Raw genomic sequence first — 27,425 nt, forward strand, 5'->3', positions numbered from 1 at the left:
TGGGAACCTTTGAAATTAAACAATTTTAAATGCGGGTACAGGCATGTCCTTTAAAGAAAAAATAGACAGTTTTGAGTTAGGATGGGAAGATCATCTGTGGCTTTCAACATTATCAAAAGTATAAGTGTCCCAAACATAGTGAAAGATCCCTGTCTTAGAGTAAGAAGTTCATATTTACCACCTGGGAGACATCATTCTTGACATGTGTCCTGAGGGTTTCTCAGGTAGCGATCCTGTATTTGGGGATCTGTGAACAAACCTCTGTTCCCCTAAGCCTTGCGTTCATGCTTTCTTAAAAACCTGTGAGTGTGCAAATATGTAAAGTGAGTAGCACCCTTGCCCTGGCGGTCTTACTGGAATGTATTTCATATGTGTAGCTCATTTCATATGTGGATACTTGCTTACTGGGAGTTCAGAGGACTCCTGATGAGGGTGGAGCTGGTGATGGTGGTTGGCTCACTAGAAGGGTACCTGTGCTTGGGAGTGAGCATCTTATACCAAACAACTGTGTGGACCACGTGGAGACGTGGGGGACTGATGTGCTCGGAGAGCACAAAAGCACCGCGCCCCTTCCTGTGTAACCTTGCCCTGTGCGTCTCTTCCATGTGCTGGTCCTAAGTTACAGCCTGTCATAGTAAACTGGAAATCTAGTGTTTATAGTTGAAAAAATGATGCCTTGTTTCAACATTTGAAAGGAGCCTACGGTAAGAACTTAGTTCGTAAAGACAAAAAGAAAAAGGGCTCTTGGCTGCTGGTAGTTCTTGATAGACAAATTAATTTAAATACTCTTGCCAGGCAGTTAGGTGTTGGGAGTAGAAATCAGCTATTTGCTGCAGGAACAGCCATGCTAGGAAAACTAAAAGTTGTCCAGGGCTGGGCCATAGCCTGGCTCTTTTCTGGGATGGTGGACATGTGAGATTTGCTCTGGATTCTGCAGCGTGGGATTGAGCCCTGAAGACCCTCACATTGGTGAAGAAGACAGTAGATGATCCCCCAGTACTAACTTTTGATGAAAATGACTAATTGGGCTAACACTTAGAATATTTATTTCTGGGCATTGGGGGAAACTGTGAACACAGGATAGTCCAAGAGCCACCCAGGGTTAATGCCCCAGCCCAGCCCCATCAGTAAAGCATCCAACCAGCCTTTTCTCTCTGAGGACGTTTTTTAACCCTGGTCTTCCTTTCCCTTGTTTGTCAGGTCATTTGGAATTGTAGTCCGAATTAGCACCAGTGGGACTCAGTTTCCTGCCAGGGGAGCATCCAGAGGATTCCCAGCAAGTTATCCCTGCCTGTAATTTTGTCCCTTTGCTGGTTAAATCAGCTGTGAAACTCATTTCCAGTATGTGGCTCAGTGGAGAAGGGTTATAGTCCTAGGGTTAGATCATCTTAACATCTCTGTCCATCATTTCAAAGTGGGCCTTCCCAGGTGGCCCAGCCCCAGCTTGAGCCAGGCACAGTACAGCTGAGCTGTGTAAAGACATGCTGTTCGTCTTTTGAGTTTGTTCTGGGATGAGGCCCAGGGCTCTTCCCAGTACACCTGTGGTCCTCAGGGCCGCGGGCCTCATGGGTGGATGTAGAGGCGGGCCAAGTGATCCAGGCCAACAGTGAGGCCTCAACTCTGAAGGTTGGGGAGGAGGGTTGACTGGGGGCCTCAAACTATAGGTTATACAGGCCTGGGAAGAGGTCTCATGCCAGTGGTTTTACCTGTTTTGGCATAAACCCAAAAGGTAGGTTCCAGACAACCCTGTGGTAGGGGGATGTGTGTGTGTAGAAGATTCGGAGCAGGCCCTGTACCTCCCGGCCCACCAGCTCTGGCAGTGAGGATAAGCTGATGCATAACTGTCTCCTGAGCTAGATAGAATTCCCAGAGTAGAGACTGTATTCCAGGCAAAGTCCCTGCAGTCCTGGATTTCAGTCCAGGGCCATCTTTTCCCTTCTTGGATTCTTCCCAGATGGTCAGACTTCCCTGCATTTGGCTTTTCTGAATCTCGTATTATATAGGTTGGCCTCAAATGCCCATTCTTGAGGGGGAAGGAGAAGATTCCTACAGAAGGCAGGTGAGGCCGTGTGAGCCAGGACTGCCTATGTCTGGTTCGGGCCCCAGCCCCTATCCCAGGGTACATCTTATTGAGCACAAACTCTTGGGTTTTTTGGGACTTCGAAATATATTTCATGATATCCTGTGTGTACTCTTCAGACCATGTGGGTGTTAAAGCTGTGGAACAGCCAAGGAAAGAGGGAAAGGAGATGGACCATGGGGAAACATGCCTCATAGAGGAAAGAGAGCTGTTCAAAGTTATGCTGTTGCTTTACTGATAGAACATATCTTTGCTGACTTCCCAGATGGCCATGGCCCAGAATGGTTAGAGTCATGGTAGGAAATTGGGAGGTTGGTTGCCTGGGCCAGGACATGGAGGATGAGTATTTGTCCTGTGGGCAGCGGGGAGCCATAATCATGTTTCATCAGGGAGGGATATGCTAAATTTGCCTGCCTGCTAAAAGGCTAAAGATAAAGGAGAAAGGGGAAGTAAGCCACATTGCTTCAAGTGGTTCTTCGGGGTTCTCTCTTGCTAGTGGAAAACCTCTGAAATGAGATGCTAACTAGCCTGTCCCTAGCCTACCAGGGAGCTGCAAGAGTGCATACAAAGCCTGGCCTGTGGTGGCACAATGGATAAAACATCAACCTGGAACGCTGGGGTCTCTGGTTCGAAACCCTGGGCTTGCTTGGTCAAGGCACACATGAGAGTTGATGCTTTCCGCTCCTCGCACCCCTTCTCTCTCTCTCCTCACTCTCCTCTCTCTCTCTCTAAAAATGAATAAATAAAATCTAAAAAAAAGCAAGTGAGTACAGAGCCTGACCTGTGGTGGCACAGTGGATAGAGTGTCTACCTGGAATGCTGAGGTTGCTGGTTTGAAACCTTGGGCTTGCCCGGTCAGGCACATATGGGAAGCAACAACTACAAGTTTATGTTTCGTGCTTGCCCCCCTCCTTTATCTTTCTCCTCTCTCTAAAATCAATAAATAAAATATTAAAAACAAAAACATTTAAAACTTTGCAACAAAAATTAATTCTACTTTAAAAAAGAGAAAAGAATGAGTGCAGAATAGGAGCTCGCCCTCTGAAGCAACAGAGTTGTCCTTATGGAGGCTTCTGAGAAGGCCTCTGCAGGGCCATGTGCTGCAGGCTAGAGCTCCCGTAGGGCTCTAGCAGCCCAGATCCAGGGCAGGCAGTGATCAGAGGCGGGACTGGATATGACAACACCAAACTCGCCTCAAACATCACATGTGGCTCTAGTCCTGCTTGCATCCCTGCTGAAGGTCCCACGCCTTTGCCTGAAACAAAGCCAGAGCAGAGCTAGAACAGAGGCCCAGACCACCTCTTACTGGCAGGGGAAAGGGTGGGTGTTTCTTTCCTCCACCCTCTCTATTCCTAGACCTCAGCCAATTCTATTGTGATACTCCAGCTAGTCTCCTTACCGTGGGTTCCTTCCACTAGGTTTACCTTACTGTAAGCCCAGGGTGAAGTCTTTTATCACCAGCTTTAAGTTTGCCCCTCTGGGATCCAGCCAGGTTTCTCCCGCTGCCAGCCTGACCTTTTTGAGCTATGGATGGAGGGAACAAGTGAGAGTGGACATGGGACAGTGGGACTTGTATAGAACCCAGGCTGTGAGCAGACTGCTATGTCACATACCACAACTGCCCAGAAAGTTCCTCTGAGAATTCTAACTTCTGTCCTTTGGTCTACATTGCTCGAGATTGGGGCCTGGCCGGGGGTCAGGGAACATAGCCCCAACAGACCTTCTTCAAGTCAGCATCTTCCAGAAGGATGGGACTTGGAGAAGCAGGAGCCAGGCAGAGGGAGCCCACAGAGCTGGAAAAAGCTGATCTAGCTGTTGTGCTGGTCTCGTAGCAACAGACACCAGCAGTCCCCAGTGACTGCAGCAGCCCCTGGCCAGCCCAGGGTCCCTGACCTCACTGTGTTTGCTGTGGCAACAGCTGCTAGCAGCTAACTCCCTTTCCTCCAGGGAAGGCAAGTATTTGTGTGTGCTGGTGTGGCTTAGACACTTTTCTTCCCCAATCCAAGGAGTATAGATGGGGGGGGGGGGGTGCAGTCTTAGAAACTGTCACCAAGGGAGGTCTCCACACCTCAGTTCCAGAGTGTCTGATGAGGTATCCCTAAGAGTCCAGCCACTTGCCAGGACTTGGCGTGTTGCTTCTCTTCTTTGTCCCATCATAAGGACATTGACAGGGCAGGTCTGCCCCAGTTAACTCTCCAGGAGATGTTTATCTCTGTCCTCAGTTCAAAGGAGTCAAAATAAGATCACTTCTTATAGGCAAATAAACCATGGAATGGGTTGTCTCCAGAATGGTCTTGGGCCACATTCTTTTTGGCATCCACCCACTGGCGTTGGTGCCAGGAGAAAACCTCATTATTTAGCTGGAAGAAGCCAATTTCTATCTTCCTATGACCAGATGCCACCTTCTGTTCTGCTTTTAGGAATAGAGTCCAGGAAGAGCAGTGGGGAGAGGGACTTGACTTTTCCCCTGTAACCTGATGTGCTTTTTAAACATTTGGGCCAGTGCTCAAGATCAGGACCACAGCATTTGTATGCCCACCACATATACCCTGTACCAGTCCTTCGTGAAAGTCAGAACACGGTTCCCTGGGGAATCAGGTGTGTGAGCAGACTGCCTGGTGTGTGTGTCAGGACCATGGAGATACTGGTTTTGAGAACAACTGCACCCACAGCCCAGCTCTCCCAACAGGTGTGCGCTGGGGTCCCTGGCCTCCAGCTGACCCACAGCCCAGCTTCCTATTCTTTTGAGTCTCATCTTTTCTTCAAACTTAATTTTCCTTGGTCCTATCCTAGGAGTTCAGTCCTGTTGGGCATATTTTCAGATCCACCCTGAATGTGTTGACTTCTTCTGCCACATGCCAGGCATTTTCATATCTGTATATCCTCACCAGATCTAGGAAAAAGGTGATATGATCCTTGTCTCCCAGATGAAGAAATTTGAGACTCCAACTAATAGGTGACTTGTCTACAGTCTTACAAATAAACAGTAAAGGGCACTGCTGGGATTTTAGCCCCAGCTTCTTTACAAAACCTGCGTTCTTTCTACCCTGTCTTACTGTTTCTGCCTTTCTGTTGGGAAGACACTACAGTTTGACTTTCCCTTGATCTGGTTTGCTTCAAGTCAACATTACAATGAGAATATCCACAATACCCCACCCAGTGATGACCATACCAACTGTGGCTCCCATTTGTTCAGTGTTGGTTGTGAGCCAGGCCCTGGGCTAAATAACCATGAGCTTTTACTCATGTGAACTCCTTTAGTCTTAATAGCAATCATGTAGCATTCCTACTATTTTCCCCATCTGGGGCTTGAAACTCGGTAAATACCCAGTAAGGTGACTTTACAGATGAGAATGTTGAGGTTTTGGAAGTGTTCACCCAGGGCCACAAGGGTGTCACATGGCCAAGTGAGGTTAGAGCCCAGTGTGCCAGACCATCCCCCGTCAAGGCCTGCTTTGGGCAAGGTGGCTTCCATTCTGAGGCTAACTCATAGCCTTCACTTAAGGAGTCTTCACACTGGATCGGTGCTTAGTGGTCCTTTTCCTGCTCAGTCCTCACCAGCCCAGGAGGAGGCTTTTGTCCCCATTTTACAGGTGAAACAACTATAGGGACTGGCCAGAGTGACTTTGTAGTAACACCAGGACTTGATCCTGGGCTATTTTCACTCTGCCAGTCTGTCTTTTTATCTGTTTGTTCATGCCCCGTTACAAAATATTCTTCCTCTCTAGCTTCTCTCTTGAGTCCCTGTCAGGCCACTAAAAGTTGTTTAAATGCATGCATTCCTCATCACTCCAGCTGTGTTGAGTGAGTTTGGACAGAGAGAATAACCATAGAGGAGCCTGCATCCCACCCACCTCCAGAGATTGGGGTGTGGGAAGTCTTGAGCAGTGTTGGGCTCCTCTCTCTTTTAGTAGTGTCCAGGTGATTCAGATGTACAAGCTGAATCTTTGGTGCCCTGGGGTCCAACAAATCTGTTCCCCAGTTCCAAGGGGTCTAGCCTGTAGAAGATAATAAATGGAAGCTGTTGTAACTACTGCTCTTAATTGCCTCTCTATGTCAGCACCACCCAGGCCACATCTGCCCATCATCTAGCAGACGTCCCCAAACTATGGCCCCTGGGCCGCGTGCGGCCCCCTGAGGCCATTTATCCGGCCCCCGCCGCACTTCCAGAAGGGGCACCTCTTTCATTGGTGGTCAGTGAGAGGAGCACTGTATGTGGCGGCCCTCCAGTGGTCTGAGGGACAGTAAACTGGCCCCCTGTGTAAAGAGTTTGGGGACCCCTGACTAGAGGAAGGGAAAAGAATGTTAGTAGCATAACTGCATTTGTGAAAAGCCTGGTTAAAAACTTATTGGTAGGCTGATATTTCACAGAAGCACTGAGGGAATAAATCAGTGTTGATCGAAACAATCTATACAACTGTCGGAAGAGGCTGGTTAACTATATCCATTCTATAAGTAATATGGAGCCATTAAAAGAGAACAGTGGCACAGAAAAATGTTAGAACTGTTATGTGGAAAAAGGCTTCAGAAGAGTGTATATAGTATGAATCCATTCGAGTTAAAAAGAAATCATGGTTTTTGAAATATGTAAATTTAATACAGCTTATCTCTGGGAAGTAAGCCTGGCAGTAGGTGGATGAAGATATTCTAAACTCTATACCATGTACTCTGAATTTTTTACAGTGAGCATGTACAGGCATTCTTCAGGGATATCATTGGTAGAAGATCTTGCCTTCAGTTTGTAAAACAGCATCTGTGAAGCTAAATAAAACAATCCTGTATTACTTCGGGGGGGGGGGGGTTGAAGCACAGTGTGAAGAACAAAGAGGATTAAAGTGCAAAGGCCAGTCATTGAAATCCCTGTCCTGTGACTGTCGGTCACTTTCCCAAATCAGTTCCTGTTCTGAGGGTGGACTCAAAAATCTTTAAAGAGCAGTTTCCTGGGTTTCTCTGCTTAGAAGAACTGGTGCCCTTTTCTCAGTTCCTCGCTTACATAACGCCCCACAGGTGATGAAACCATTCTGTAATGGACTATCTCTTGTCTCTTCTCACCTCTAGACAAATGTTTATGGGTCAGCTCAGAGACGAAAAATGAGACCATTTGAAGGCTTCCAGCGCAAAGCTATTGTCATTTGTCCCACTGATGAGGACCTAAAAGACCGAACAATAAAGCGAACCGATGAGGAAGGGAAAGATGTACCAGATCACGCAGTCTTGGAAATGAAAGGTAGGAGACGAGCAGTTCTCAGAGGAACATCTCAACGGTGTCTTTTGAAGAAAAGCTCCTTGTGCCCTGGCTGGATGGCTCGGATGGTTGGAGCACCATTCTAAGATGCAAAGGTTGCAGGTTTGGTCCCCGGTCAGGGCACATACAGGAACAGATTGATGTTTTTTTCTTCTCTTTCTTCCTTCATCTCTTCTAAAATCAATAAATAAAATTTTTCAAAGTTCCTTACGTAGTTTTTCACTTCCTAGCTTCTTGATTTGTTTTTCCTTTGCTTCTGCTCTGCTCCTTCCCCGTCCAGTGCAGCTGTGAATGGAAGAGTTGCCCGTATCTCTCTTGTGGCAAGGTTTGCAGACTAGGTGGAACTGGGGTGAGATGAGGAAGGTAATGTGTGAGAGCAAATGCTAGAGGTCTGCCTGGTCACCTGCCTCTGGCCCCCAGTGGGTAGGCTGACTGAGTAAGCCTCAGTTGCTTCCCAGATTCTACCTGCCTGACCTACTCCCAGGGGTGAGCTTGGAAGGAGCCTCTATCCACACTGGTTCGGTGGGGCTTAGCTATCTCTTCAGGAAAGGGAGAAGAGCTCTTGGTTAGCCACTGGTGGTTGTCAGAGAGGCGGAAGGTAGGATCCTCACTTCTCTTGCTCACTACTCCAGTGTCCTGGTTGTGAAGGGGACCACATCTCAAAAAGTACTGACCTACTTGTTCCCTCTGGGGCCCTCCCTTCCTCCTAGCCAACTTCACATTGCCAGACGTTGGGGACTTTCTGGATGAGGTTCTGTTCATTGAGTTGCAGCGGGAGGAAGCAGACAAGCTGGTGAGACAATACAACGAGGAAGGCCGCAAGGCCGGGCCACCTCCTGAAAAGCGCTTTGACAACAGAGGTGGCAGTGGCTTCCGGGGCCGCGGAGGTGGCGGTGGTTTCCAGCGCTATGACAACCGAGGCCCTCCTGGCGGCAATCGAGGAGGCTTCCAGAACCGAGGGGGAGGCAGTGGTGGAGGAGGCAACTACCGAGGAGGTGAGCTCTCTGTACTTCCGGTTCCTGGGTCAGGGTTGGGCTTTGGCAACTTAGTAAGTAAAGGTTCCCTAGCCCCAGCTCTGGGTTGAACTTGGGGAGAGACCCAGGAGGCAGACTCTGGTGTCTCAGGAAATGCTCCTGCTGTCATGCTTGCCCTGGGTGCATTGCTGTCATTTTTGTGAATCTTCCCCATCTGACCTTGAACTCCTTGAGAAGAGGGGCCAGCCCAACTTTACTGCCAATCCTGAGTCCCAGCTCAGGACCTGGTGTAAGGCAAATGTTAGGACTGCTTTTGGGTTTTGGTTTTGTGGAGAGGTAGGCTTAGAGAGGTTAATTTACCCTGACTGCCTGTCTAATTTTAAAGTTCGGATCAAGTGATCCAGAGCCCAAGTTCTTGGTCACTAAGTTGTGCTGTCTCTGCAATCAAGTGTATGATCATAATTAAACAAGCATGCTCTGCCATATTGTGGTCTTGTGCTGAATAGTTCGGGACACAGCCATGACTGAGGCAGACACATCACCCTGTAATAACAGTCAGGAAGGATTCTGGGCTTAAAAGGAAAGCCCAAGGGCCCAGGCCAGTTGGCTCAGGTAGAGCACTAGCCTGGCGTGTGGATGTCCCAGGTTCAATTCCCAGTCAGGGCACACAGGAGAAGCGACCGTCTGCTTCACCCCTCTCCCTCTTCTTTCTCTGTCTCTCTTCCTCTCCCTCAGCCATGGCTTGGTTGTAGCGCATTGGCCCTGGGCACTGAGGATGGCTCAATGGCCTTGCCTCAGGCGCTAAAATAGCTCAGTTATTGAGCAAAGGCCTCAGATGGGCAGAGCTTTGCCCCATAGCAGGCTTGCCAGGTGGATCCAGGTCAGGGTGCATGCGGGAGTCTGTCTCTGCCTCCCCGCTTCTAACTTAAGGAAAATAAAGGAAAGCCCAGGACAAACTATATCCTTAGGTAACATGTGATCCAATCTATGTGGCAGCAGGACTTAGGAAAGACCTCCTGAAATTCTAGTGCTTAAGTTAAGGTCCAGGGGTTAACAGGAGTTGGAAGGAGAAAGGGTCCCAGACTCAAGAAACAGTTGCACGATGGCTCAGGAGAGACTGGCCCACTTGGACAAACCTGATAAGAACTGTCCCCAGTGCTTGGCATCCCTTCTTCCACAACATCTTTTCCAATTTATTCAACAGCTATTGAGATGCTAGGGACACACTAGAAATCAAGACAAACCTGTCAGTAGGTGGTGATGACCGCGTATTATCAGGGCTGCGTGAGGAATGCGCCCAGGGGTCTGGGGAATACCAGGGGAGGTGCTTTGTTTGTTCACTGGACTAAGCTCCTGCTCTGCCTGGCCACACTGGGGCCACAGCAGTCACCAAGACAGCCCAGCTCCTGAGGGTCCCAAGTTCCAAAGGACAGGTTTCTCACCTGGTTTCTTCAACACAGGTTTCAACCGCAGTGGAGGTGGTGGCTACAACCAGAACCGCTGGGGTAACAATAGCCGGGATAACAACAATTCCAACAACCGAGGCAGCTACAACCGAGCTCCCCAGCAGCAGCCACCCCCTCAGCAGCCACCACCGCCACAGCCACCACCACAGCAGCCACCACCACCACCCAGCTACAGCCCTGCTCGGAACCCACCGGGGGCCAGCAGCTACACCAAGAACAGCAACATCCCTGGCTCGAGCGCCAGTACCAGCACCCCCACTGTCAGCAGCTACAGCCCTCCACAGGTGAGCGGAGGTGGGAGCAGGGGAATCGCCAAACCTTCAGCCTGTCTTCACTCGTACCTCCGATCCTGCCCTGCTTTCTCCCAGACAGTGCTTTTGACAAGGATGAACCCTAGCCATTTCCAGGTCCCTCCAGCAAGTGCGTTTCTCTTCGCTGTGTTACTGGTTCATTGGATCCTCAAGAAAGCAATCTGTTAGAGTTGCCCCTTGCCCAGGCTGGAAGGGGCTAATCCCTTTGTCTTCAGGATGTGGGAACAGGCCCTAAGGTTGGTGAGGACTTGCTCTCTGCTCCTGCTCCTCATCCAGAGCAGCTCCAGATTCGGTTCCAGTTCTCAGAAAGCCAGTGCTTGGGCTCTGGTAGCACAGGCCCTGTCAACCAGAACAGTCTCTTTTTATTGTGCAGTTGTTTTCCGAACACCTTTCACATGCCAGGCCTGGGAACAGCTGCCAGGAGACAGGAGAATTATTCCCAGTCCTGGTCTAACAAGACTATTTCCTAAAACAGAGGTTGAGCAGGCACACATTCAAGCCTGAGCCCTGAAAGATCCTGGTTTTGTGACATTAGTCAAATAGCCTCACCTCTCTGGACTTCATTTTTCTCATAAAGGGTTAGAATTGTAGCCTGACCTTGGTGGCGCAGTGGGTAAAGCGTCAGCCTGGAATGCTGAGGTCACCAGTTCAAAAGCCTGGGCCTGCCCCATCAAGGCTTATGTGAGAAGTAATTACTATGAGTTGATGCTTCCCGCTACTACCCCACTTTTATCTCTCTCTTCTCTCTCTTTTTTTTTTTCTTTTTTTCTTTTTATTCTGAGGAGAGGGAGAGACAGACAGAGAGAAGGGGGGGAGGAGCTGGAAGCATCAACTCCCATATGTGCCTTGACCAGGCAAGCCCTGGGTTTTGAACCGGCGACCTCACTCAGCATTTCCAGGTCAACGCTTTATCCACTGCACCACCACAGGTCAGGCTCTCTTCTCTCTCCAATATCAATAAAAGACTAGAGTTATTAGTAGAACTCACATCCAGTTCTGGCTGGTTTGCTTAGTGGATAGAACATCGGACCAGCGTATGGACATTCCAGGTTCAATTCCCTTTCAGAGCACACAAGGGAAGCAACCATATGCTTCTCTCTCTCTTCTCCCTCCTACAGCCAGTGGCATAATTGGTTCGAGCATTGACCTCAGGCATTGAAGATGGTTCATTTGGTCCCAGTACTCAGCCTTAGGCACTACAGATAGCTCCATTGATTTGAGCATTGGCCCCAGATGAGGGTTGCCAGCTGGATCCCAGTCAGGTGCATGCAGGGGTCTGTCTCACTGTCTCCCATCCTCTCACTTAAAAACAAAAAACAAAACCTCATATCCACGGTTTGTTGTGGGAGATGGATTGTGGCATTATGGCTTCATGGGGAAGGCTCTGGAACTGGGCAGATCTGGGGTCAGGACCTGGCTCTGCTACTTTTTAACTGTGTGAATTGGGCCCAGTCAATAATTTGGAGTCTCACCTTCTCCATAAAATGAGGCTAATGGAACATACCTCTTAGAGCTGGTGGGGGACTGGATGATACAGTGTGAACATAGGAAGCCCTTACAAAATTGCCATTACTGTATTTCTCAGCAGCTCTTCCCCTGACGACTAGCACCATTCTTAGTACCCATGGTTTGTGCACACAAGCTTATTGAATACACAAGGCAATCCAAGGGGAGTCCTATTGTAATCTTCATCTTACAGAAAAGAAAACCCTGCCCTGGCCAGATAACTCGGTTGTGTAGAGTTATCATCCGAAGTGCAGAGGTTGTCAGTTAGATCCCCCAGATCAGGGCACTCTTGTCTCCCTTCCTCTAAAATCAATACAATAGACATTTAAAATAGAAGAAAGCCCCTGGGATTTCAAGATATGCCTGTGCCTTGCTCCCCCTGGGTCTCAGATTAGAGGCCAGAACGTAGCTCTGCATTCTACCCTGCCTGTCCTGCCATGTCGCTAACCACCTCCCCGTCAGTCCTTAATCTGCACCAGGGAAGTTCCTTTGTGGGCCCATGGCTTACAAAGGCCGTTCCTTCAGCCCAGCTGAGCTGGCTTTTTCAGAGCCCTGTCTTTCCCCCTACTTTCCAGCCGAGTTACAGCCAGCCACCCTACAACCAGGGAGGTTACAGCCAGGGCTACACAGCCCCACCACCTCCACCTCCACCACCACCTGCCTACAACTATGGAAGCTACGGCGGCTACACCCCAGCCCCCTACACCCCACCACCGCCCCCTACTGCACAGACCTACCCTCAGCCCAGCTATAACCAGTATCAGCAGGTAGGTGCCAGATGGTGGCGGGAGCAGGGGCAGCGGGGGGCAATGGAGTGGAGAGACTTTCAGGGGCTCCCTGTAGATGTGTATTCCCAGGCTCGAGTTCCTGCTTATTCCAAGAGACAGGCAGTCTGTAGATGTTCATCTGACATAGCCGGTCCATTTGGTGAACACTTCTGTACTGGCTGCTAAACAACTGATACTCTAGTCTTTTTCCCTGGCGCAGCCTGGAAAGGACATAGCAGTGGCCCCCAGATCCTGCCTCAGCACCATGGCCAGTGCCCAGTCTCATGGGCTGGTGGTAGGCTGCCGAACCTGTGATTAAGTATTTTATTGAATATGGTATTTACCTGAAAGGGCATTAGGTTGGCAAGCCAGGAGACATGGTCTTCAGTTCCTCACTGCCCACCCATGTGGCATGAGATCAGCCCCACATACTCCCTAGGTGCCTTGATTTCTCTTCGGGGACCCATGTGTCAGCTATTGCCACTGCACCCATCTCCCCATCTCTGTGCTAGGTGAGAGTGGGGTTAGGGGAGGAGCCAAATGTAGATCTGAATGAATGACAACTTAGTACTTTTGGTTTCTCTCCAGTATGCCCAGCAGTGGAACCAGTACTATCAGAACCAGGGCCAGTGGCCGCCGTACTACGGGAACTACGACTACGGGAGCTACACTGGGAACACACAGGGGGGCACGAGCACTCAATAGCCAGTGTGCCCTGGAGGCCCCTGCTGGCCTCCTCCACCAGCGCCCACCTTGGCCCCTCGTCAGCCCCCACCGGGTCCTGTGGTGCTGGGGGACAGGTCATCCCAGGGCTGCCTCCCTCCAGCCCACCGCCGCCCCTCGGAGGGACTTCTTCCCCACAGGGATGGGCATTTTTCTCTGGATTCAAACAGGCAACAATGACCTTTTATTTTCTCTTTTCCCCCACCTCCCTCTTCTCTTCCCCTTTTTGACTAAAGACACCCCCTCCCTTGGTCATACAGTGACTGTGGGGAGGACCCCTTTCCGTCTACTCTTCCCAGCCCTGCTCCAGCCCTCAGCTGCCCAGACCCTCATGCAGTTGGTTGTAAATTCTTTCAGGAGCTGTTTTACTGTCTACTTTTCAGGATTTAAAAAAATCAAAAACTTTTAAAAAAAGTTTCAAAAGTAAAATGTGGAGGGAGGAAGCAGTGACATATTTTTTGGTAATTATGCTTTTCTTAATTTTTAGAATTTGTCTGTTTTTACTGTGGGTCGGCTGTTGATATTTCATCAGGATAACTGTTTCTTTGCTGAGTTCAGGCCACCAACGAAGAGCCACACCCTCAGAACAAAGCCACAAAATCACCTTTAACCTAACTTTTTATACTATGTCTCAGTTTCCCGATGTCTCAGTTTCCGGTAACTTTGCACACAAGCTTCTGTATTGAGTTGAATTGTAACTGCTTTTTGTATTTGGAGAGAGTGTGACTATTGAACTTGAAACCTTTTATTCCAGGCGTCTTGGTAGTTTCTGGTGGGATTAAGCGGGCAAGAGGGAAGAAGGAGGGTGGGTGCAGGGCGTTCCTTCCCTTCAGAATATGAAATTTTTTCCACTGCCTACTCCCCAGAGACCTTCCAGGTGCCAGACTTAAAGGTTTTTCCTAAGGTGATCCTTTGATTATTTTTACTACCCCTTGCCCCATATGTTTTAACAGGATTTTAACAAACTGCGCTTATTAAGAAATGTGTTTTCCCTGTTTTGTTTTGTTTCCTTTCAATAAATGGCATGGCACCTCTTAGCAGGAAGGAAGAGGGGTTGAAACCTTGAAGTGTTACTGCATTTGGCCTTTAATTGGGGTGGGGGCCTTTTCAAGGGGACATTTACTCATTAAACCACTTATTGAGGGATTCGTGTGCCTGGCCCCGTTTTTGGTGCTGGGGATGCCCCCTTAAACCTGGGGCCCTCGGTTTAAAACCCACTGGTTCATTTTTGACGTTTTCCTCTGGTCCCTGCCCTTTCTAGACCACTCATAGTCCCAGGAATCCAGGAGTTTGTGTAGAAGGCATGGAACCAGGTCCCTAGGTGTGGAGGGTGAGGTAGGGCCAGTGGGGTAGAGATCAAGGCTGGACTCATGGGGACATCACTGGGTGTGACTGCTTATCCCCCACAGACCTGACCTGTGAGCTGGATTTAGATAGTTCCTGACTGTGCACTTGGGTCCAGTCTAGTGGAGATTCCACGAGCCGCTTTATCCAGCCAATATGTTCCTCACCCAGTGTGGATGGTGCTGGGGACACAGCATGGCCAAGGCAGTCCTGGACCCTGCTCTGTGAGGGCTCCCAGTCTAGAGGTAACATGGACCTGTCATTAAATGGTGATAGCAACAAGTGGTCAGCTGTGAGAGCCTGGGGTGGAGGGTGGGAGGTAAGGGCTTCCTAGAGAAGGGGAAATATTTTAAAATAGGAGTGAGCCAAGGACATGGTGATTGCATTCCCACAGCCTATCATCCTCCCCCCCAGCAGCTCGAGTCATTTCTCCATTCCCTCTGTGCATGCGGAGTTCCTGGCCTCTTCTGAGCGACAATGCTGGGGCACAGGAGTGGCCAGTTCAGCCCCATCCCTCCCCTCACAGGAAGTATCTTAGTGCTGTGAAGGGGACAGGGCACAAAAAGGAAGCAAAAGGCTGGCTTGTTTTGAGGTTAGGATGGAACATCTGAACATAGGAAGGTGCTAAGGCTGGTGGTTAGCTGGACTAAAAAGTTCACCAGAGTAAGTGCCCCCCTCTCCCTGCTCAGGGAGGGCCTCCAGTCTAGTCTGGGAAGTCCCTGTTACTAATTCTGGTCCACGTGTTGGGCAACAGCTCCCTCTGCTGGCCTTCCAGTAATACATCGTAAGTGCAGTCCCCACCTATCCCGTGGCAAAAATCCTGGGAATGCAAACTGCTTCTGGACAGGATTGGATTACTGCACCAGCCTCCTCACGAATCTCCCTTACCTCCAGTGCTTTACCCTGATACCTTCGCCTTCCCCACAGAATATAAAGGAACTCAAGCTACTTAATATATATTATGAGGCCCCATGCCTGGCCCCTATGACCTCACTGGCTTCATCTTTATTGCTTCCCCTTTGAACTTCTGATTTGTGGTTTGTTCTGGGGGAGTCACAATTCCCTTGAAGAATCTATAAATGCCATGAACTAAATCCACATATTTGTGGAATTTTGCATAAAGATTTGTTAGGTTCTAAACCCTCTGCAGCCCAATCAAGGCCTTCAAGCTAGAATTGTTTCTATTCCTGGGCCATACTAAAGACTTTGCAAGAACCGTAACTATCCATGTGTGTCCTCCCCTCTGGGTCTTCACCTCTCCCATCCCCTGCCTGAGACTCTTCCCTACCTCCTTTTCTCTTGTCCTAATTTATCTTTCAGGTCTTATCTTGGGCATCCTTCCTCCCAAAAGAAACCTTCCCTGGCCTTCCAGATTGCAATGGCATCTTGCTTAGCCCCCTTAGTCCGTCAGAGCCCTGGTCACTCAGGGTGGTCACTGGTGATGTGTGTCTACTTGTGGTAACACCTAAGTACGTACCTAAAGCAAATCAGTTTTCTAAGGCCACAGTTTCTCCTTCCACATCTGCAGATGGTCCTGGTCCTCATCACCCATTTCATAGTAGCCAAGGACTGGGTATGATGACTGAGCAAGTGAACTTATGAAGAAGTAAGTGATAGACTGGAGTCTAAACTAGAGCACAGCCTGACCAGTAGTATCACAGTGGACTGGACGCTCTTGGCCCCAGTTTGAGAGCACTTTATCTTCAAAATGATGCCAAGGTTGCTGGCTTGAACCCCCAGGTCAAGGCATGTAAGAGAAGCAATCAAACAAGTAAAATGAAGCAACGAGTTGATGCTTCTCATCTCTCCTGCCCCCCTCTAAAAATAAATTAATAAAACACAAACACTGTGAGTCCCTGAATTGTTTCTCATTCAACCAACCGTCCATCCCAAAACTATGCATGCCGTTCTCTGTACTCAGCTGTGAACAGGTAAGCAATGGTTCATCTTCATATTCCATAGCGGTTCAGGTTGGGGATGGAGGAGACAGAACGGAAGGGCCTCTCTGACCCTGGCACCCATTTTTATTCCTGACTGCGGGGTCCGAGACCAGAGGGCACGCATGTGCCTACGGAAGTCCGCCTTCGGCCCGGAACTTTGATTCTGGATCTAGCAAAGCATCGGGTCCTACGTCGTGTGCTCAACCGGAAGTGGCCGTTTAGGGTGTGGATCCGAGTTTAGCGTGCGGAACCTACAGCGGTGGTTAATAAGCGTAAAAAATCAGAATGGATGCCGGGTCGGCGGCAGCGACAAGGGAACCCCGTGAAGGTGAGGTCCAGGAGACGTGGAGGCGGCAGGAGGGTGGGGCTGCGGTGTCTTTGGGAAATGATTCCAGAGCACCGAGGACTATAGGGGGACACCTGCTCTCGGCCTCACCTGTCCCTTCACCACTTTGGTCAGGGTAACTCCTCTCGTTACAGGCTGACTTCCTTCACCCCTAGCCCCTTCCCCGAAATTACTCTCTTCCATGTTACAGACTAGCCTTTTCCATGTCCCAGACTAATTCCTTTAAATTTAAAGCCCAATTCCTTACCGGGCTAATTCTCAGGTCAACGTAAACCTCTTCCTGCCCGGGCTTACTCTACCATAGCCTCAGCCAACCCTGCTTCTCCAGTTACCTCCTTCATTTTGCAACTGACCCTTTCTCCAAACTAACCCCCGCCCTGCCCCATGCGAACTCTACTTACCCTAAACTAACGACTTTCTCCATTTCATTCCAATTCCTCTTCTCCCAAAGTTCACAGTCCCATCTGTCACCTCGGGGTCCTTAATGCATTCTGTGTTCCACCAATCTCTCTCTTCTCCTTTGCATGTGTAATCTCTCTCCTGATGCGTTCCCACGAATGTCTCATATACTTTTGTTTTTCCCGTCTTAAAATTCTATCCCGCTGCTTCAGAGTAATCCCATACATATCTGGTGAGGTGTGGTTGGGAGGCTGAAACATCACTGGCTAAGAATTGGTAATTTTTGAAGCTGGATGATGGGGACGTGGGGGTTGTACCTCTAGTTTTGTGCGTGTTTGAAATATTCCATAATAGAAATAAATCTTCTAAAAAAATCTATCCCTTGATCCCATGCTGCTTTCCAGAAACCATTTATCTTATCCAGAGTCATCCATACTTCTTTCCATTTCCTCACCTCCCACCCACTGCAGTCTGACTTTTACCTTTTAGAAACTGCTTTGATTAGGGTCCCCAGTAACCTCCCTGTGTCACCCCATTCAGTTTTTTCCTATTTAGACCACATGGAGAATTCAATGCTGTTGACCCCTCATCCTTCTTTAAAGTTTCCCTTTGTTTCTCTGATGTCCCTTTTTCTGATTTCCCTCCTATCTCTGAAGCTCAGTCTCTATTCCTTCTCTGTGGCTACTGTAGCAAATTACCACAAATTGAGTGGCTTAAAGCAACTGAAATTTATTTTTTCACAGTTCTGGAGACCAGGAGTCTGAAACCAGCATTACTGGGCAAGACTGTGGAGGGCACTTCCAAAGTCTCTAGGGAAGAACCCATTCCTTGTCTCTTCCACCTTCTGTCAGCTCCTGACATTCCTTGGATTGTGGCGACATCACTCTAATCTCTCCTACCATCTGTCTTCACATTGCCATCTCCTCTTCTTTTTTTTTTTTTTTTTACGATTTTATTTATTCATTTTAGAGAAGAGAGAGAGAAGGGGTAGAAGAGCTAGAAGCATCAACTCTCATATGTACCTTGACCAGACAAGCCCAGGATTTCGAACCTGCAACCTCAGCATTCCAGGTCGATGCTTTATTCATTGCGCCACCACAGGTCAGGCACCATCTCCTTGTGTGTCAAACCTGAGCTCTCTCTTACAAGACAGTTGTAATGGCACTTAGGGCCACCTAGACTGTGCAGGATAACCTCCCTATCTCCAGATGCTTAATTTAATCACTTCTGCAGACCCTTTTGTTGTTTTTGTTGTTGTTGACTATATAAGGTAACATTCACAGGTTCCAAGAACTAAGATAGTGGTTCTCAAACTTTTTAAAGTCGGGGCACATTTAAAATCCTACAAATAATTGTAGGTGCACTATATATACAAATTTCTGAGAAATATGTTATAATAATTAAGTCAAATATTAAAGAAAAAAATATAAAGTCCAAGCATGCTTTTATGGTAATTAAACGAAATAAATACAACAAAATTAAATTTATTCTGACATTAAAAAACATTTTTATACTACATTTTTTCAGTTATACTTTTTAGAATTCATAAAAAAGAGGAATTAAAAATTAAAAAAAAAAAACGACAAAAAAGTTATCTTTTTATATATATAGATACATTCTTAGTAAGATTTAGTAAATTCGGCAGGTCCCTGGCGCGAATGTGTTAAGTTCTTTCATTCTTGTGTTTATGAGAAACATGAGCCTGATGTGTCCTAGCGATTTCTTCAAGTGTTTAGGCATATATTTGAAAGGCAAACTCTCATTTCCTCATCAATACATTGAAGAATTCCTCTCTTTTTACTCTTAATTGTGTTGAGTGCAGAAAACCCCCACCATACATATCATCTTAACTTTACACCAAACAAAGGATAGAAGAAACTTGCCTCAAGTCTTTCTGGGGAACATGGGGGGGTAGTGTAAACAATCCAGCACCACAGCTTAACAGCCTTTTGCAACCTAATCAGGCAAGTGAGGTGGGGGGTTGGGCAGACTTTCAGCTTCCAGCCAAATCCCTACACCTCTGTCCCCCAAAATCTAAACTCCAAAGACCCTGTTGATTTTTTGGTCCCCAACAGGCACATATTTCTCTGGAATACCCAAGGGTGCACCTGGAAATCTTCTAGGGCACACCAGTGCACACTTTGAGAACCACTGCACTAAGATATGGCTAAATTTTTTTTTTTAATTTTTTTGTATTTTTCTGAAGCTGGAAACGGGGATAGACAGTCAGACAGACTCCCGCATGCGCCCGACCGGGATCCACCAGGGGGCGACACTCTGCCCACCAGGGGACAATGCTCTGCCCATCTGGGGCGTCGCTCTGTCGCGACCAGAGCCACTCCAGCGCCTGGGGCAGAGGCCAAGGAGCCATCCCCAGCGCCCGGGCCATCTTTGCTCCAATGGAGCCTCGCTGCGGAAGGGGAAGAGAGAGACAGAGAGGAAGGAGAGGGGGAGGGGTGGAGAAGCAGATGGGCGCTTCTCCTGTGTGCCCCGGCCGGGAATCGAACCCGGGACTTCTGCACACCAGGCCGACGCTCTACCACTGAGCCAACCAGCCAGGGCCGACATGGCTAAATTTGAGGAACCACTTTTTAGCCTTTCACAAACATGTTTTCTCCCCATCCAGTCGGGGCTCTTTCCTAGCCACTGTTTTCTCATCCCTCACACACACCTTCCCCTACATGCTTCCCCCATGACCTCTCATTTCCTTCAGCCTTAGTTGTCTTGGCTCTATAACCCGCACAACTCTGTCCCCAGTCCAACACTTCTTTCCTGAGACATCTCTAGTCCATAAACCAATCATCTCTTACATGGCTCCCTTTGGGTGTCCCTTGGTCCAGTCATATCTTCCATGTCCCAAAGTGACCTCAGCATCTTCCCTCAAACCTGTTCCTCCTCCATGCCTCTGTCTCAGGCACAGTTTGACTAGTCCAGGGGCCAGAGCCCTGAATCTTAACTGGGTATCTCCCTCATTTCCTAGCCCTTCAGCTCCATAGCTTGTCTACTTGGCCTCCCAGGCATCTTTCCAACCACCACCCCTCCTATCCCTTCCTTCACAGCCCCTGCTGTGGTCCAGCTCAGCCTTCTCTTGCCAGTGCTTAAAACCCTCCCTGAAACCCATGCACCTGAAAACGTCACCGCTTTGCTCTTCCCCATCCCAGCCTAGCTGCCTGAAGGAGTTGTCTGTACTTCGTCTTCAGTTAGCTCCTGCCTGCTGCAGCCTAGCTCCAGTTCCCACCACTTTCAAGAAGCAGCCCTGGCCGGTTGGCTCAGTGGTAGAGCGTCGGCCCAGCGTGCAGAAGTCCCGGGTTCGATTCCCGGCCAGGGCACACAGGAGAAGCGCCCATCTGCTTCTCCACCCCTCCCCCTCTCCTTCCTCTCTGTCTCTCTCTTCCCCTCCCGCAGCCGAGGCTCCATTGGAGCAAAGATGGCCCGGGCGCTGGGGATGGCTCCTTGGCCACTGCCACAGGCGCTGGAGTGGCTCTGGTCGCAACAGAGCGACACCCCAGAGGGGCAGAGCATCGCCCCCTGGTGGGCGTGCCGGGTGGATCCTGGTCGGGCGCATGCGGGAGTCTGTCTGACTGTCTCTCCCCGTTTCCAGCTTCAGAAAAAAAAAAAAAAAAAAAGCAGCTCTCATTAAGGTTTGCCTAGCTCTCAGCTTTCCTCTTTCCAGTGCCTGTACTGTCTTTGATCTTGCTGATTTCCCTAATCAACTGGGTGTTTCCTAACGGAAGGAGCTGGATTGGATTTCTCCTGTGACTCCTCAGCATTACCCACCTCAGGGTCTTGAATTGATTTTGAGTTGCTAAAGAGTGGATGGATGAATTGTCAGTGAGTAGGAGAAAATAAATGAAAGAGTAAACAAGTTAGTGGATATATTAAATTTTGTGAACAAATGAAATGGAAAAGAGCCTGACTAGGCAGTGGTGCAGTGGATAGAGTGTAGGACTGGGATGCAGAGGACCCAGGTTCAAAACCCCGAGGTCACCAGCTTGAGCATGGGTTCATCTGGTTTGAGCAAAGCTCACCAGCTTGAGCCCAAGGTCACTGGCTTGAGCAAGGAGTTACTCAGTCTGCTGTAGCCCCACGGTCAAGGCACATATGAGAAAGCAATCAATGAACAACTAAAAGTGCTGCAACAAAGAATTGATGCTTCTTATCTCTCTCCCTTCCTGTCTGTCTGTTCCTGTCTGTTCCTCTCTCTGACTCTCTCTGTCAAAAAAAAAAAAAAAGAAAGAAAGAAAAAGAAATGGAAAAGAATTGAGTGAATCAATGAATGAGGTGGTAAAGGACCAAGCAAGCAAGCACACCAAACATACTCCTGCCTCAGGGCCTTTGCACTGGCTGTTCCCACTGCCTGGAACTCTTCTCCCTCAGAAATCTCATGGGTCAGTTCCTCACCACCTCAGGTCTCTACTGAAATGTTACATTTTTGGTGAGCTTTCTCTAACTGTCTTAAAATTGCAACTTCTCACCACATTGGCCCAGCATGTGGAAGTCCCAGGTTCAATTCCCAGTGAGGGCACACAAGAGAAGCAACTGTTTGCTTCTCTACCTTTTCCCCCTCTTCTCTCTTTCTCTCTCTCCCCCTCTCCTTGCTCCCCCTTGGTTGCCAAGCAATGGACCAGCGGCCCCAGTTGTTGGGTAGATCCTGGTCAGGATGCATGCAGGACTCTGTCTTTCTGCCTCCCTGACTCTCACTTTAAAATAATAAAAATAAAAAATATTGCAACCTCTCCCTCCATTCCTTCCTTCTTTCCTGTTATTTTTCTGCATAGCTCTTAGAACCAAACACATTGTGTGTTTTCTAACACACTATATGCTTTTAATAGTTATGTTTTTAATTACCTGTGTCCCCCACTAAAATGTCAACTTCCTGTTTACTGTGATATTTCTAGAGTCTAACACAGTACCCAGATTATAACAGGTGCTCAATAAATGTGAAATGAGTGAAGGACTGAGCACCCAGTCCCTTCTACCCCTTCCCCCTTGCCCCACTCCCATCTCTGGATTCAGAGGGCTCCTCTCTCCCCACAGGCTGCATGGAGCCCAGTCCTGGGCAGTGGGGGGTGCTGAGCTGGATGCCGGTCCCATCCAGACCCCTGGACGAGGTGGAAGCAGTGGAGGGAGTGCCAAGAACCCCGGACGATGACCCCCCTGGGGCCGAGAACACAGCAGTGAGCGCTATGCTGCATGCCGTGGCTGCCAGCCGCCTGCCTGTCTGCAGTCAGCAGCAGGGAGAGCCTGACCTGACCGAGCAGGAGAAGGTGGCCATCCTGGGCCAGCTCTACCACGAGAAGCCGCTGGTGTTCCTTGAGCGTTTCCGCACGAGCCTTTGTGAGTGGCTTTGGCCACTTGCGTGGTGACCACCGTGCTGACTTTTATTGTGCCGAGGTGGCCCGGCAAGGTGCTGCCCGCCCCGCACCCTGCACACTCGCCTGCGTAACTGGCGCTATGCTGCCCTGCGTGAGCTCATCCAAGGTGTGGGCAGATGGGCTGGGTGGGAGGGATGAAAATTAGATCCCTCCCTCAAACCAGACACCAAAGCATTGCTGGAAACTGAGGGGAGTGTATTTATGACCCTCGGGACACAAAGCCCTCTTGAGCAAGACACATGTGGAAAGCATGAAGGAGAATATCAATACCTGTTTGTGACAGGACTAGTGTTTTTGTGACCAAAGACACCAGAACTAAAAGTAAAAGCTGAGACCTGAGCTGTGGTGGTGCAGTGGATAAATCATCCCCCTGGAAGGCTGAGGTGTGTTTGAAACCCTAGGCTTGCCTGGTCAAGGCACATATGGGAATTGGTGCTTCCTGCCCCACCCCCATCTCTCTCTCTCTCTCTCTCTCTCTAATGAATAAATAAAATCTAAAGGAAAGTAAAAATAAAAGAATAAGGTAAAAGCTGAGAGTAAATGAAGCAGAGAGTGAGCGAGGTCTCTGGTTAGGGAGAAGGCACGGGCTGAGGGAAGTGGAGAAAGTGCACGGCGACCAGTGAGCAAAGTGAAGGTGGGGGCGGGGGTGAATGAGGTGGTTGGGTGACAGAAGCAGGTCAGAGAAGGCGAGGGAGAAACAGACCAGAAAGGGGGTGACAGAGCCAGGGAAAAGGGGAGAGAAACACTGGTGGGAAACCCCAGAGCTGGGGAGAGAGGACTGGATGGAAGGCAGACAGGGATGGTCACACCCTGGTGCTCCAGAGGCCAGGACTTCAGGCAGATTCCCACCCTGCGCTCTGAAGGTCGGGCTGGGACCAGCGGATGTGAGGGACCAGGGTCAGTTTAACTGTTATCTGAGGGACAGAGCTGTCCCTGCAAGATGAGGCAGTCAGGAGAGATGCAAAGGCCCTGGGTTTGGGGTGGTGGGGATGCCAGGCCTCGCTGGGAGGTGGCTGCAGAGAGAAGCACTAGAGAGGTAGGATCCCGGGTCTGGAACACTGCTGGGAACAGCACACCTGGGCAGAGGCCCTGCCATACCTGATCCTGTGCGCACACGTGCCGCTCCACGCGTACGTATATAAATACTTATGTGCCCAGCAGCACAGGGTCTCCAGGTCCACAGCCAAAACGGGGCTCAACAGGTCAACCCTCAGCCTGTAGACTGTGCCGGTGTGTGACCCACATGGGAGGAGACACATGGGCAGGAGCTTGTGATCCTCCCCTGGCGCAGTGTCCACGGGCCCCAGGCCACCAGTGCCCCAGGGGCCAGAAGGTACATGGGCCTGACCGCACATACGTGCTTGGACACCTGTGTAGGTATAGGCTGGTCACGCAAACGTGCCCAGACACATGCGTGAGTACTGGTGGCCACACGACCTCGGGCATCTGCATTTTTTCCTACATATTTTATTTCTTTAATTTATTGATTTGAGGGGGGAGAGGGGAAAGAAAGAAAAACATTGATTTGTTGTTCCACTTTTTTTTGTTGTTTTTTTAGAGAAGCATTCATGTGTTGTTCCACTTGGGTGTGCATTCATCAGTCACTTCCCGTACGTGCCCTGACCGGGGATCAAACCCACAACCTTGGTGTTTCAGGATGATGCTCTAACCGACTGAACCAACTGGCCAGGGCTTATTCCACTTACTTATGCATTCATTGATTGATTCTTGTATGTGTCCTGACGGGATGAAACCTGCAACCTTGGTTATCGGAACGATGTTCTAATGACCGAGCTACCCAGTAGGTCCTGTTACATGTTTGAATGTGTGCACAGTCGCACTTATTTGTTCTTGGCCTCCTACTAGCATGATCACACACATGCCTGGACACACGTGCTCAGGCACCCTCAGCCCACACACAGCCCCTGGCCTTGCGCACAGGACCACTCTGTCTTCTGTGCAGGAGGCGAGTACTTCAGCGACGAGCAGATGCGGTTCCAGGCCCCGCTGCTGTATGAGCAGTACATCGGGCAGTACCTCAGCCAGGAGGAGCTGAGTGCTCGCATTCCAGCCCACAAGCCACCCACGCCTGGCTCCCCCAGCACACCCGCTTGCCCGCTTTCCGACCTGCTGCTTCAGTCCTACCAGGAACGGGAGCTGCAGCAACGGCTGCTTCAGCAGCAGGAAGAGGAGGAGGCCTGCCTGGAGGAGGAAGAGGAGGAGGAAGAGGAGGATAGTGACAAGGAAGGTGAGGGCCAACAGCAGAGAGGCTTCAGTATCCAGACTCCATAGTCCTAGGCCTGACTGTCTCCCCATTCCGTGACACCAGGCTGGGCCCCCCTGCAAGAGCAGACATCGAGCCCCTCCCCTGCCTGCCCTGAGTGCCCAGTGTGCCCTGGCCCTTCCTAGCTCCTCCCGCATCTCTGCCCCCACTCCTCAAAAGCACCAAGCGATCCCTTACCTCTAGGCCTTTGCTCGTGTTGGTCGCTCTGCCAGGAATGCCTTTCCTTTACCACCCTTTAATCCATCCTGACCCTGTTCTGCAGCCCCAGAGCACTGGATTCTCGTGTGTTTGGTGTGTGCTTTGGGAGGGCAGGGATTGGAGCCTTTGTGGTCACGGCTGTGTTCCCAGTGCCACCCAGCACAAAGGAAGCAGCTCTCTCTGGACTGTCTTCAGCGCCTACTTGAGTGTGTCCTCACACATCCCCATGTGGGTGTCTCCCCCTACAGTCCAGAGTCCCGGCAAAGACTCGGAGGCCTGGGTTCCCGACTCAGAAGAGAGGCTGATCCTGCGGGAAGAGTTCACCAGCCGGATGCACCAGCGCTTCCTGGACGGCAAGGATGGGGACTTTGACTACAGGTGCTCTCGTGACCCTATCTCCCCTTCCCCCAACCCAGCGCCCTACCAGCCTTGTCCACATGCCAGATCCCAGGCACCTTCATGGAGGGCCTCCTTCCATCCTGCTAGACGGCCCAGAACAGATCCAGGTGATGGGCCCTGGGGTCAGACAGCCTCAGGGTTTCAGATCAACTAAAGATCAGTGGGTGACCTTGGACTAGCTTTGTCCATCTGAGAGCCTCAGTCCTCTCCCCAAATGTAGGGAGGCAGTCAGCAGCGCTGACATTGAGCTGATGAAACATTGAAGCATTTCCCCTCTGGCAAGTGGGGTGGCCTGGCAGGATGCCGGTACCCCCAGGCCTCCCAAGTGTCCCCCAGGACCCCAAGCCTCCTCATAATATAGGAAGTAACCCCTAGCCGAGCTGATGTATGGCAGGGAGGGCCTGAGGTGGGTGACCCCGCAGTGCTGGCAGGTAATTTCTCCATTATAGTCCCAGGGGTGAGACACATGGGCCACCTGCTTTGAGAAGGATTTTTGCCATCAGAGAGAAGGACACAGGAGAGTAAAGTATCAAAATCAAATATAAGCAATTTTGTCAGCTGAGGAGGTCTTGCCTTGTGGTCCTGAACACCAGTGTGGCAGCACAGGGCCTCAGTGAGGGCACCACTGCCATCATAATACCCACGAGGATCCCAGGCCTGGCATGAGGAATGGGGAATGGTGGGACTGACGCCTGTCCCATCTCCAGGGGACACTGCTACCCAGCAATGCCCAACAGTCCCTCATTGGCCTTCAGCTACCTCGTTCTGAGTGCCTGCTGTGTCCAGACCCGGGGGTAAGGCAGGGAACAAAACCAGTAAGAGGATTCCCTGCCCTGAAGAGGGTCCCGCTGCAGTGAGAAAACAAGCGTTTAGTGGTGATGGGCCAGGAAGAAAATGAAGGGGGCTGAGGGGGGGTGACGAGGTGGCAGGGAAGGCTCTGAGCAGCCATGCGGGAAGGGAGGGTGGACAGCGGATATCTGGGGGAGTGTTCCTGTCGGGAAAACAGCAAGGCTGCAGGAATGGCAGGAGGGGCGGCTGGATCGGACAGGGTTTCCTCCATGGGAGTGAGCTTGATCGGAGCTGCGGGGGGTTTAGAGTGGAGCCAGCCTTCTCCTTAGTTTAGGATCACTTGTCACCTTTGGGCAGCTTCTGGGCCTCAGCACTATTGATCTTCGGGCTGCATAATTCTTTAGAGGGAGTGGGGCGCTATCCTGTGTGCCCAGGACATGGAGGAGCATCCCTGGCCTCCACCCACTAGGTGCCAGTAGCAGCCTTCCAGTTGTGACAACAAATGTCTCCATTAATCACTGAGTGTCCCCTGGGGATACAAAGCCTTCCTGGTTGAGAACCACTGCTTTGGGAATGTGGGCCCCAGTGTTGCCACATCATACTTTCTAGCTTTTCAAAAGAAACCAGAGTTTTTATATAAAACCTCTGATTTGGAAAATGTTGCCTTTTGTTTGAAGCCCTAAGGGTTACTGGGGCATAGAGCTGCCAGCATACGGCCTTTGACTCAGGGAGCCCCAGCCATGTCCCCAGCTTCTCCAAAGGATGAGGAGCAGAGGTGGGGACGGGCCCAGGCTGAGGCAACACCTGACGGCCTCCTCCCTCTGCAGCGCCGTGGACGATAACCCCGACTTCGACAACCTGGACATTGTGGCCCAGGACGAGGAGGAGAGGTACTTCGACGAGGAGGAGCCTGAGGATGCGCCTAGCCCGGAGCTAGACGGGGACTGACGGCCCGGACCTGCCCTTTCCCCTCCCAAACAGGGCAGCTGATCGCAGGCGGCTCAGAGATTCTCTCCAGGGCCCCAGTGTAACCGCCCACACCACCGGCCTCGCAGGGTCTGGTCCTGGCTCAGCCTGCCCTTCCCTGTGCCTGCGTCCCTACCTCTGCCCCAGCCCAGTCCTGCTGCCCTGTGCCTGCGTCCCTACCTCTGCCCCAGCCCAGTCCTGCTGCCCTTTCTCCGTGCTGTCTCTCTGGGGTTGTCTCTGGTCTCCTTTCTCCCTACCTTCCTTTCTCCTGTTTCTGTCTCCCTCTCTCCACCTTGTTCTTCTCTCTGCCTTT

The 27,425-nt window shown here is 50.3% G+C and overlaps 2 protein-coding genes across 3 annotated transcripts in view; both read left to right on the plus strand.

Annotated features, from left to right (window-relative positions):
• The window catches only part of HNRNPUL1 (heterogeneous nuclear ribonucleoprotein U like 1), a 37,923-nt gene extending 24,103 nt beyond the window's left edge, over positions 1-13,820 (plus strand). For both annotated transcript variants that reach the window (XM_066349978.1, XM_066349977.1), the window contains exons 11-15: positions 7,139-7,307; positions 8,036-8,320; positions 9,760-10,049; positions 12,158-12,349; positions 12,938-13,820. In XM_066349978.1, the coding sequence (XP_066206075.1) occupies positions 7,139-7,307; positions 8,036-8,320; positions 9,760-10,049; positions 12,158-12,349; positions 12,938-13,054 (1,053 nt within the window). In that variant the 3' untranslated portion in view covers positions 13,055-13,820. The remainder of the gene's footprint in view (positions 1-7,138; positions 7,308-8,035; positions 8,321-9,759; positions 10,050-12,157; positions 12,350-12,937) is intronic.
• Positions 13,821-16,566: 2,746 nt separating this feature from the next.
• On the plus strand, positions 16,567-27,425 carry CCDC97 (coiled-coil domain containing 97). The gene is given in 7 exon segments (XM_066349287.1): positions 16,567-16,684; positions 22,139-22,436; positions 22,438-22,514; positions 22,517-22,582; positions 24,440-24,724; positions 25,207-25,336; positions 26,974-27,425. Coding segments are annotated over 7 exon segments (1,020 nt in total). The 5' UTR covers positions 16,567-16,641; the 3' UTR covers positions 27,095-27,425.

This window comes from Saccopteryx leptura, chromosome 9 (genome assembly GCF_036850995.1).
Source record: "Saccopteryx leptura isolate mSacLep1 chromosome 9, mSacLep1_pri_phased_curated, whole genome shotgun sequence".
Taxonomy (NCBI): domain Eukaryota; kingdom Metazoa; phylum Chordata; class Mammalia; order Chiroptera; family Emballonuridae; genus Saccopteryx; species Saccopteryx leptura.